General features: G+C 39.6%; 1 protein-coding gene across 1 annotated transcript in view; it reads right to left on the reverse strand.

Annotated features, from left to right (window-relative positions):
* Window positions 1-12,493, reverse strand: part of IL1RL1 (interleukin 1 receptor-like 1) — a 25,303-nt gene that overhangs the window by 6,277 nt on the left and 6,533 nt on the right. The window contains exons 6-10 of the mRNA XM_010013241.1: window positions 11,469-11,601; window positions 11,230-11,381; window positions 3,287-3,430; window positions 1,279-1,437; window positions 372-593 (exon numbers count right to left, since the gene is read on the reverse strand). Coding sequence (XP_010011543.1) covers window positions 372-593; window positions 1,279-1,437; window positions 3,287-3,430; window positions 11,230-11,381; window positions 11,469-11,601 — 810 coding nt within the window. The remainder of the gene's footprint in view (window positions 1-371; window positions 594-1,278; window positions 1,438-3,286; window positions 3,431-11,229; window positions 11,382-11,468; window positions 11,602-12,493) is intronic.

Here is a 12,493-nt window from a genome sequence, read left to right on the forward strand (position 1 = left end):
TTTTGTTTCTTGTGACATGCAAAATTCTGCGCACAGACTAGAATGATTTATTTACATAACTCCCATACCTATAGAAACTTCCCTCAGCTCCCCAGACCTCTTCCATCAGTTTACCTTATTGTTACTCAATTGAAGGACTGAGAAAAGTCCAAAACACAGCCAGACTTCCAGACTGTAAAATCATGTACCTTCTGAAAGAGCAAGAAGCTGCAGGTATGTGGTTCCTCCTGGATTTTCATAGACTGTTCACCTGCCATTAGCTGAGCACGAGGACTTGAGTATCAGTGGCATATGGTACCTCACCTGTTTCCAGAACTTAGAATTGGATGACTGTGGGTGCACAGTGTGTTGCTCTTTCCATTTGACTGTACCTTGCTGCTTAATAATAAACCTAAGAGACTCCTGAAGCTTCTCGTAAGTCCCAATTGTCTCCATTTCCAGCAGGATCACCTTTGTATCGTTTAGAATGAGGGCATTGTATAAAGCAATGTGTTGATCATAAGCATGTTCTTTACAATTAATCAGCTGCCGTGTTAGAAGGATGATCAGTCGTCTGCTCTTCTGTATACTCTTCTCAATTGCACTGGCTGTATCTAGCAATGTACAAGAAAAAGATGAAACTCTGAAATTTCTTTTGCAAACTCTTTTCTGTTTAGGTGCTTCATTTTTGTTACTTTTTAATGAGAACTTCAGTCTCACTTCAGTCTAGTACAGGTTATTCATTAGAAAAACAGTTCGAAAAACAAAAATACAAAAAAAATCAACAACAGAAAGTAGGTCATGTCACTGAACAGAAGCTGAACTTCCTGTTACTCTAACACCCTTGTACAAGTTGAAAAACCCTGAGCGATAACAGCAAGGTTAATTCCTCAACTTAGTTTGTGGTTTTCTCCTCTTCCATGTCTTGTAGACCTACTCACTAACAGTTTATCTATCTGTGGCTTTGCCCAGATAATGGCTGTGCCATTACACTACCTGATGAGAAAGTGTGTGTTTAAAAGAGTCACACTTGGGGTCACATTTCCTGTGTGACCCGAGAAGATGATAAACAATCTGTGCCCCTGCCGTGTAGCTTGCTTTTCTTAAAAGACGGGCAAGCACAGAGTGCCACCGTGTCACCCTGCCTGAAAGAGCAGGCAGACACTCAGCTGCTGAGGAGATGAGCAGCAAGCTCAGGAGCATAAAGAGACCTCCTATACCCCTAAAAGGGACTAGAACCACAATCTACTCAAGCTTGACAAGTCATTCATTCAGCATGTTATCTGATCTGAAACATACCTTCTCCGGGATGTATGTCTCTCCCATAAATACACAGTTTATATCCATATTTATTTTCTAGAATATCAGGCATTATTTGGTAAACAAAATATTCCACAAAATTAGCTTCATTGGTGTGGTTTTTGGGGTAGATAACGTATGCATCATATATCTTCCCATCTGTAAGTCAAAACAAGAGAAAAGTCTATTGTGTTAACATGAACTAGAGCTGTCTATTGCAAAAACTAGAAGAAAAATAAAAATCTCAATATTCAAAATAGATCTAGGTAGAAGTTCCTGTTAACCTGAACAACGTATATCATCAGGTGCATTTTTGGAAATTAGAGACAGTGCACATTTGGGGTTTTCCATGATCAGTTGTTATGTCCTGTGTGTTTTAACTTTGGAGAACCTGACCTCTGTACTAAGGCTGTATCCCAGAGTATACAGAGTAAAAATTTGTTTGAATGATGCAAATTAGCATGAAATAGAGATGAAACTCAGCATGTGTTATTTCCTAGATACAATAGGCAGTTGACAGCCTTTGTCTTTCAGGACAAGACACTCCATTTAAATTCTTCCTCCTGGAAATTATTCTTCATTCCCATGACATATCACACTTCTGAGTGAAAAGCTCTGTTACTCAGGAAGTAGTCTTACAGTGAGAACCAAGTACAAAGTCAAATATTTCTTTCACTCTTTTCTTGATTTTTCTCAAATATGTGTTTTCCATTACAGCATTTTTATTTCTAATCCCAAATGTTCCATTTCTTTCTTTCCAGTGGAGATGATCATGTCCCTTCTTTTGTTGCTATCTGAAGTTCTTGTCCAGACCATCCTTACAATAAAAAAGAAACAGCCATTTCCATTCTATCATAAAATAGATTTAAAAGGCAACTGCCCTAAAAACCGTATGTGTTTCCTCTTTAAAGAAATCAGCTGTGGATATCTACCATACAAACATCTATGGTAGGAGTCAGCTTCAGATTTAAAAAATGTAAATTTAGGTGTTTACATGAAAGCTAGGTGTCTAAATTCCTACTACAATGAGTGGAGAGTCCATTATAGTCACTGAATTCTAGATCAGTTCAGATTACTCTCATGTAAATGTCAGGGGCCCACCTGAGGTGCTTAAACATAGGTATCTAGTGCCATTTGAGACTTCCTGTGGTACCCTGCCTGATCTCCAGACCCTGCTCTAGAAGTCCACAACATCTGGCGTATCTGAGTTATGTGTCCAGTTTTCGGCCAGCCTAAATGACTTTAGATGCCCATGTTTAGACCACTGACACATGGTCCCAGTGCTTGGTTAACTCTGCTAAAATTTTGATGAGGAGCTGGATTTGGTCACCTAAAAACTTTACCATATAGTGTTATTAGGCACTGCCTGCCCTTCAACTGCCATTGCAAATGGATTTGAGTCTCTCTTAAGTCCTAAGGAAGCTCCAACAGCACTAGCTGCTTACGCTTAGACAGCAGAACCCAGCCCCAGGTTCCTGGGTTTCACGTCTATGATGGGAACTTCCATGTGTGCACCTTCATTGCATGCACCTGAATTTAGTTGTCTTAATCTTGAGGTCCACGCCTGAAGTTGGATGGGATGTATTCCCCCCAGAAGTGTCTTCCACAATATTGGATCTTTCACTTTGGTTTATCAAAGCTGTATTGCACTAACACATGCCAGTCTGGTTCCTTTGCTTTAGAGAGCATGTAACAAGTTAACAGCACTGTAAATGGGATTTTCACTGCCATTCAATGTTTCATGGCATGTTTTGTGTTTGTTCAAAAAATATAAAACCAGGACTGTATTTCTCTTTTATGTACATCACTACTGAACCCAGGAAACAAGGGAATGTAAAGCACTACCAGAATTAGATATGTCCTCTCTCACTTAAATGATTTCAAAAGGCATGAGGAAGTAAAGAATCAGGCTCAGGTGTCATACGAGTTAGTAAGCAACTATCAAATCCATTTCCACATGATTTGCCTTTTTCCTCTTTTTAAACTTTCTTGCTCTATTCTTACTTACCATCCTTGATTGAGTAGGGCTGAAATATTTCCCGATACAGCAGGACGATATCAACTCGGAAGGACTGATAAAGTATAATGGAGACTGCTATTGCAACCAGCAGAACTAGAGATCCTATGATCAAGAGGACATTAGGAAGACCCACTGCAAAGAAGAGGAGACTCATTAGCCATAGAGAACTTAACCCATGGGCTGAAGCCTCAGCCTCTCGTATCCTTACTTCTATTGCAGCTTTAAGGAGCTTACAACAGAGACAACGTAGCTTTTTCCTTCCCTAGCTGGTGTAGCCAACACAAAGTCACCTAAATTAGAAGCATATTAAGCAGTATATAATCCTTTCTTGTGGTGAATGGAGACCTACCTATGTTAAATATCACAGCTGACAATGGTGTTAAATATTTTGTAACACTGTAAAACTTAATAACACAATCAGCAACAATGTACAAGCATTTTATAAGGCACCTAAGCCTACACATGACAATTTTAAGTGTCCACAAAAGGACAAGCGGAGTCTTCTGACACAGTTGTACAAACAGGGTAAAGAGAAACTTGTGCAAATAATGAAATCTGCAAGATAAGAACAAAGTACACAAAACAAGCAGGAAAACAGAACATATCCTGGTCACAAAAATAAAATAAACTATGTTGGAGGCAGATGATGTTCTCCCCTGCTTTTTCCTTTGAAGAGGGTCAAGGAGAATAAAACAGCAATGACGAGTAAGAAAAATTGGCAAAGAAAGAAGCCACCCACTTTAGTTCCAACTTCCTTCATGGAAGAGGTCTTGAATTAGACCACTTCTACCTTAGAGGTGAACACATATCAAGGATAGATTCAGACTAGGTATAAGGAAGAAATTTGAGGTGGTAGATGAGCCATCCCAGGAAACATTTAAGATCAGGTTGGAAGGGGCTTTGAATAACCTGGTATAGTTGGATGATGTCCTTGCTCATTGCAGGGGGCCTTGGACTAGATGACCTTTAAAAGTCCCTTCCAACCCAAACCCTTCTGTGATTCTATGATTCTGTAAAGATGGCAGTCGTCAGATCTGTGCTATCGTATGCACACAGATAGTCTAGGACAAGACTGTGATTATTATTCTTCAGGGACAGCTATGTTTCTATCACAACCCAGATAGCTGCATCTCTGACAGCCCATTTTTCCCCTTGTTCTGTGATTCAGAGAGTCAAAGTCAATCTAGATGTGTGCATCATCCAGATGGTATCTAGTTCTGCTGTAGTAAGAGACAATGGGAGGTAGAAGCAAAGTCCATTTGTACTCCCTCCAAACTAGAAAGACAGAAGCTTGATGAGCAGGCTGTTACAGCCAAAAAAACCTGAAGAAGATACTTCTGGTCTATGTCCTGGATGTATTGAATCCACCCAAGATTCAGTATTGAAAACTATGAATTGTAGATAGCCAAGTTTGAAATTAAAATATCAAACGTTTTATATAGCAATTACACAAAGAGGATTTATTACCCCCTTGGAGGGAAGATTAATGGCACTTGTCTCATATCAGAAATCTGCTCCTAAGCAAATGAAAGATAAATAGATCTACTCCACTTGGTATAATGTGTAGACTCAGAGCAGTTCCATGTACATTTTTTTCTCTGACAACTAAATCCATTAAAAGCTTTCCATTTGCAGTCAGCCTTCTCTGCCTAATTATTCCTGCCCAGCATGACAACTCCTCATCCTATAGTTGCAATAATATTGCTGCTTTGGAGACTTTTCTGTGATTCAGATGACTGAAATTATGTGAATTAAAAATATAGCCCCAGAACACTGGACTGTGTGATTAACTTTTACCACCAAAGAAACGCACATGAAAACACCCAGATTGTGCATCACAACTGCATAAAGGGCCCACCTGTCTTTTTATTTTACTGTGGTATAGCAAGCATAATAATTGTTATATGCCCTGGCTTAGGATATCACTAGAAGCATGTAGCCCTTCAGTGTTACAATGGCATTTGAGGTATGCTACAATTTCAGAATTAGCTGAGGAAAGAAATATTCCTTTGAATGCTGACCACATATAAATTCAAACACAATCATTTTGGCAATACAAACATGGAGGTCAGCTCTGGCATCCTCACTGTAAAGACTCTTCAACCCATGAAGGGTGATTATACGTGCTAGTAGCAACTCCACCAAGCCTTATCCGTTCAGAGTATGGATCAGTCGTTCAGGGCTTTACCTCCCTCTGCCTGCAAAACGCACACAAAACAGGTGGCTGCAGCAGCAGGCCATTTACCAGCACTTGAGGAGGTGCATCTTACAGCAGGCTGAAGAGCCACTCTCAATTTCCTCCACAGAAGCAGTAATGAGATGTTGCTTTGTGCCACCAGAAAGGAGCAATTTCAGAGCTTTCACTTGGACTTGGCACTAAGTAAATGAAATAAGATAAAATATTTAGCAGTGAAGAGTCTCTTATATTGACATTTACTAGTCCCCTGGCTTCTCCAGGTGTTGAATAAGGCAGTGTATTGAGTAGTACTTATGGAAACAACCTAAAAATACTAGTGCCTGAGAAATCCCACTGAAAAGGTATATAAACAAAGAGTTTACAAGTACATTTTCCCTTCCCTTTGGTAGGATGCAAGATAAATTTGACATGATTTTCACAGCCTTCTTGTTTCTTTCTTTTCCATTTAAAGGGAAAAAAGAAACATCAGGCATGTGATGAAGCATACTTCACCAGAACTAGGAGATCTGGGGAAACCCCCTTCCAATAAGATTGAAGTGGGCAAGAAATCAGCCAGTTTCTTCTATAGTGAAGCTAGGCCATTCTGTAGTTTTAACAGTGTCACATGACGCCCATGAAGGAATTTTGTCCTTGTGGACCCCCTCAAATCTTATTATTTGATCCATTTTCCTGGCCAATACACACACACACGCAAACAGACAAAATCAGGAAACCCCTTCCACTATCTCATGAGGACGACCAAAGCATCAGAGATTGACCCTATTTCTTATTGCTTCATTTGTTGACAATGTGCTTGCATAACATTACAGATACTGTTGAGTATTTGTATTGAGTAAGTATCTATGAAAAGCTTGAGAAGAAACAGGTTCCAATAACAACTTCTGCAATTATGAACCTAAAACAGCTTACATCTGGTTTTGCAATGATTACACAAAGACTGGAAAAGAAGTCATAAATTTCCTGTGCTTATGCAGCTTGTAAAGCATCAGACAAGAACCCCACAGGGGTCTTCCTGGAAGAGAATTAAGGCTGACTCAACCTCTCATTTCTCTGGAATAAATCAGCTATCTTCAGTACAATGGGGGCAAGGGTCAGAAGGCACTTTTGGAGGCCCTGAACAAGGTTGAACAGATCTTCTTGTTCCGTTTGACTTGGCTGCATTGTTTAGTGGAAGACAGTTCATGAGCAAACTGTCTTCTAATCCTATTTATTTCTATTCAAGAGCAATGTGAATACAGAACTATCAGCTCACAAGAAACAATATTGGACAGACCAGAGAATACAGGTCAGAAAGTGGCATTTGCAGGATTTCCTGAAAAATTTCGGAAGAACGGCAGTTTTTCATAACGCCTCTGCCTTCTAAGGTGGAAGCACTACCAAATAGTAAAGGCAGAGATCTGAGTCTGAATTGCTGTCCACATCCATCTGCCAAGGGTGAGCCAAAAGGTTAGGTTTGGCATTAAATGTCTCTTAGGAAGAACAGAGATGATGTTCTGGGTTGAATTTTATCTCTGCTCTGAATGACTGGAATTTCTGGCATTCTCCAGAGAACAATGTTCACGGCAGAAAGACTTGTGGTCCTCTGAGCATCTTATGCTTCCTTATAAGTGAGAACTGAGGAATGTTCAGAGAGAAATAACATGAGGCTTGTGGGTCAGACACATAAAAAGCTATCTCCAGTTATTTAACCAGCCTTGAATCGAGATGAAGAACTAAAAGCCAGTGCTGGTTTACATATTGATAAAAAAGGAAGGACTTGGAAGGTATTCAGGCAGCCCATGTATTCCTCAGACTGCTTAAAGGGAATGCTGAAGGGATGTTCCTGTCCTGACCCAGCTCTGCTGGAAGAAGGAGTTAACACTTCCAGTGATTCCCCAATAACTTGTCATTGCCTCTATCTCAAGAGCTAACAGCTTCCCTCCCTCTGCCAGTAAATCTACTTCTTTAAGCATTGATGCCTCATGGTTATCAATGAGCTGAACTGGCATCAACAGTGTGGCCAATTAGTTTTCTTGTCCTTGAGAGGTGGCATCTTCCAGCATGAGAGATACCAAGCAGCTGTGGAGGACAACTGGGAGCAGTCTGTCAGGCAGAGTCGCTGTCTCTTGCCAGGTGTCCAAGCAAGACTGCCTACGTCTTTGTCATGAAAGGTGGAAGAAAAGGGAATTAAAAGTTGTCTCAAATTCCTTAGCCTTACAGTGACCAGAAGCACACCACACAATGTGCAGATGATCTCAGAGCACAGAAGAGTGCATATCTTGTGGCACTGAGGGAATGTAAAATCTGGGATGACCGCTATCCCTGGAAAGAAAAAGAGAGATATAGGACTGAAAGATCTGGAGGAAATGAAACAGCCTGTATTTTCTGTAAAGAGGTATTATGAGATATGAAGGCGTTTATAAACAAGCGTTGGTGAAGGTGTCAGAAGATACCAAAGAGCTTTAGGCAGAAGGGTAGAAGGGATGAGAAATAACATGGAAGGATGGGTTCTGTATTGGCTGGGGGTGATCAAAGTCTAGGCAGGGGGTGGATGAATTACGAAAAAAAAAATGAAGAAATCTTTCTCAAAATCTTTCTCGACAGGAGGAGAAGCAACCTCTGAATGTAGCAGCAGCAGCAGCTGAAAGGCACACGGACATTAGGACATTAGCACCTCCTAATGGAGACAAAAGCATAGCTGCAGAGACCATCAAAATTCATAGCCGAATCCTCATTAAATTCTTCTCTTAAAACAAAGAAAGAATTTGTCTGATTTCTCTGTGTCTAAAAGACATAGTGTGCATAACCTGGATACCACCAAATCACACCAAATGGAGCTGGCTGCATTGCACTATGCCTAGTAACTGAGGTACTTACGTCATGTAGCTCATTTCTAAAGAGCTGATCACCTTCTCTTAAGAGAATTTTTTTTTCCTATAGTAAGATAAGTAAAAAGATATACGGGGTAGACATTTTTTTTCACAATACAGTACTTTTCTTCACACACGTATGTGAATACAGACATTTGTGCACAGCACAACTAGCAAATCCACTGGTTTTCCCTGTGAAATGCCAAGCAGCTTTGCCAATAACATTATTGGAAGTATTAATGGAGTATTTTTGTTTTCCATGGAGACAAACACAAACAGCTTTCACCACTCGTGACTGCAAAAGAAAATCCTCCTTTTCTCATCGCTTCTCTCTGGCACTTTTTTATTTGTAACTGGATTACAATTGTTATCAAAATGAATTGTTAGAGTTAATTATAATTATATTGTTAACAGTGAACTAGGACTTAAAGTATTTGATTGTGACTCAGAAAAAATAGATTTAATTCATGATTCCCACAGAAAATTTCCATGTGGTGAGCCAAATAATTCATCAGTTTTTTGGCTTTTGAAGACAGAGACTATTGCTGTAACACTGAACAGGTACTAACGCAAAGGAGCACTAATGCAATTAATTACAGTATCTTTACTTCCTGTCTTAATCTGTCGCCTTTGCTGCTAAGCACTGTTTATCTAGTTAATTAAATGCCCAATGCTCCCAAAACTGACTAATTCGAGTAGTAAGTTTCACAACACCTATTAAATCTCTTATTTCCTACCACAGCTCTGTGCTAGGAATATACAAATAATGACAATGTAACCCATACTGAATGCCTGAAAATAAAATCAGAATACAGAGCAGGAACTTGTGTAAAAAGAACATTAACAGGTTAGTAGCTAGCAGACGTAGTTTGTGCTGTGGGAAACCCTAAGGAACAATCACATATTTTTAAAAAAATAAAAAAAAAAAACCCCACAACCTTTTTTTCTTATTAAAAACAAACAAACAAAACACAAAAAAGACAAAGAGTACACGTTTTTATTACACATTTATAAGATGAGAGGCACAAGCAAACCCTACAGCATTTTCATTATAATCAGAGGCAAGCTGTCATTGTTTCAGCATAAATGCTGCTTAGCTGTGCAAGGACTGAGTGAAGAAAACTAAAGCAGAGCACAACCATTTCTGGATGCAGCATTGCTTACTCCAACAGTGCTGAGGAGCAGAAGCAGGCATCTTGACAACAGCAGCAAGGAGAAGGAGACAGATATCCACACAAAACAGGCAGCAGTGAAGGAGAGGTCACAGCCAAGAGCTTTCATGAACATTTACTGAAGACCTAAGGATAAAAAACAAAATAAGATTTGTCTATGACAGAAAACAGATTCAATGAATCACTTGATGAATACAGAAAATAAAATATACTCATTTCTTCACCTAGTTTAGTAATATGGGGCCAATAAGGGGCTTGTATTGCCTGAATTGGAGTGAACAGGAACTGTTACTCAGTTTCCTTCCCTATCATTGCAAGTATGCTCCCACACTCAGATACCTCAGTGCAGAGCTGTTGTGCTTCCAGCTTCCGGAGTGATGCTGCACTTGCACTGAGTAATATCCAACCAAAACATTTCCTGACATATTCCCCTGGCGGGGGGAATCGGTGCTATGCTGCTGGATGATACACTCACATCCCTTCTGATCTAGGCAAGGAAATACGTCTATGCTTTGAAGCCATGATTCTTTAGGAAGTTATGAACAGTCAAAAATACTGCACAACATGAAGCTGCGTACACACTGTGATCACAATACACTTGGCTTTATTCTTCCCAGCATTCTTTTATAGAAATCTAATAGCTGTTAAAGGCCTTGGGGTTTCTTCTCAAGATCCTTGGTGGTTCAGTATATCCAAAGGGATAAGTAAGAAAACCACTGAGTGCAGTTTCTTGTGCCTTCACACACACAATAGCCTTTTCAGTGTTGCTGTCAACAGTACTTAGGGATTTGGCTATCCCTAGTGAAAAAAACAACAAACAAAATCAACAAAATCCCATAGGAACTAAAGACCATCCCAGTACACACCATTTAATGCCCTGGATTGTCCTTCTCTGGCAGGAATTACTAGAACCATGAATTTAGAAACAAAACCAAGGGAAAGCCTTTGAAGTTACTTACATGTCTGTAAGGCATACAATGAACAGTAATGCTCAGAGGACCAGAGGATAAAGCCAGACCTTGCAGAAGTTAGGCACACCACTCACTATTCAATCAAGAAACAAGGCACCACAGTGGACGTGGCATGGGAGGGAAGGCAAGCAAACTGGCAAACTGACAGCTGGGACTCTTTTTTTTAGTATTTGTCTGTTTTCTGCTATGGTTCCACACTAGAAACAACAGTTTGATTCTCAAATGGCAAATCTCTGCTCCTCGCAATGCATCATAACACTGATGACCGAAGGACATGTAAGTTCTTTGTCCAGCTGTCATCTGCAGGAGCTCCTCCAGAGCCCAAATATTTTGTAGACCAGACTCCACTATACAAGTGTGCTTGACACCTGAGTGCACTTGCCTGCCTTCAAGGCAAGGGAAATCTGTCACTGAGCAGAAATATACTAAACCCGGGAAATTCTTCTTACAGGGCTGATACAGTCACGCTCTGCATATTTAATGTCTTGCTGATATCACTTGAGTAATGGCCCTGACCCCCCAACTCCCACCACCAGCAGAATTTACTCCAAGGACTTTCACGACCTAATGAAGCAATGAAAATTTTGCCACTGTCTTGAGTGTGTAGGGAGGAAGCAGTCTGGGGTTTCTTCCTATTAACAGAAACTTTCTTACTAACTGAAACAAATAATAAAATAAATTCACTAACATATTTCAGAGTGCAAAGTGTAAGAAAACAAAACAAAAGAATTCCTACCTTCACATTGTGCTTTGAGTTGCAACGTCACTGTGGCTCTTGTGTTGTGCATTTCATTCACTGCTACACACGTGAAATTTGCCTGCAGATCCTCCTTTTTTATTTCAGTAATATGCAAAGCAGTCTCTTTGTAATAATCTTGCTCACGTCCTTCAAAACTAAGAGAGAAAAAGAGCTGGTACTGTTGGCTTTAATGGTTAGGCACAGTTGCCATAGAAGAAAGAATATTCTGTTCATGTACTTACGAATGAGTTTTTTCGTGGAATCTTGAAACACGTAAGTATTTCACTGGGATGTTATCCACATCCCATGTGACAACAGCCATTGGCTGTTTCTTAATTCCCAAGCGGGCCTGACATTTCAGAGACAAAGGAGCACCTGATCAAGACACAAATAGATGTATAAATTCCCTGATGAAAAGCAGGTGTAATTTTATCTTCCTCATAACATCTTTTTCTACAAATCTTCACATCACCTGTGAGTTTTGCCTTAACAATTTTGACTATTTTTTTGAATGACTGCTGAAAAAATAATGCATAAAAGAGACTCAAAAAGAAATGGTGAAATGAGATTTTTAACAAATTACCTAAGACAACACCAGGGATTACAAAAGGAATTATTATATTTGTTAAGATTAACACAATTTAGACTTTACTTGTGTTGCTTAACCCATATAGTCAACTATTGAAGAACATGGAAAGTAAATGCTGGTTTTCACACAAATGTACATGGAAATAACATAATTAAATTTCAGTATATATTACATTGCATAAATCTTGTGTGCAGATTCTTATCTTGGATTTAAGTCAAGCCGGATGAAAGTAAAGTAAACCAGTTCAAGCAAAACTAAACCAGGAAATTACTTACCAAGTATTTGTCATTAGGAAATATTTATTCCGAAGTAAGAGTCACCTTTACACTGGAAGAAGGTATAACTAAAACAATTATTTCCATGTAAATCTGCATCTAAACAGGGCTTAGATATGATTAAAAATCTTATGACTTACATCCTGAATTGGGATTAGGTAACATGTAGAAACCCCTTCATTTTCTGGAATTAGGAGGCCATAGAATCGGTACAGCAAATGGCTTTTAAATGTAAAGTGAATTTGCTCCATGCAAGCAGAGCCAGATTAGTTATTGCCCCAGAGGGATAGGCAAAGCCCGTACAGGACTAGAGACTGAGCATTGTGTTAGAGAAAGCTGGTCCTAGAGCACGGATCATCAAATTCTGAGTGACAAGCAACTGGGGGAACGAGTTAACAATAAC

This window comes from Nestor notabilis, unplaced genomic scaffold (genome assembly GCF_000696875.1).
Source record: "Nestor notabilis isolate BGI_N333 unplaced genomic scaffold, ASM69687v1 scaffold1604, whole genome shotgun sequence".
In the NCBI taxonomy this organism is placed as follows: Eukaryota; Metazoa; Chordata; class Aves; order Psittaciformes; family Psittacidae; genus Nestor; species Nestor notabilis.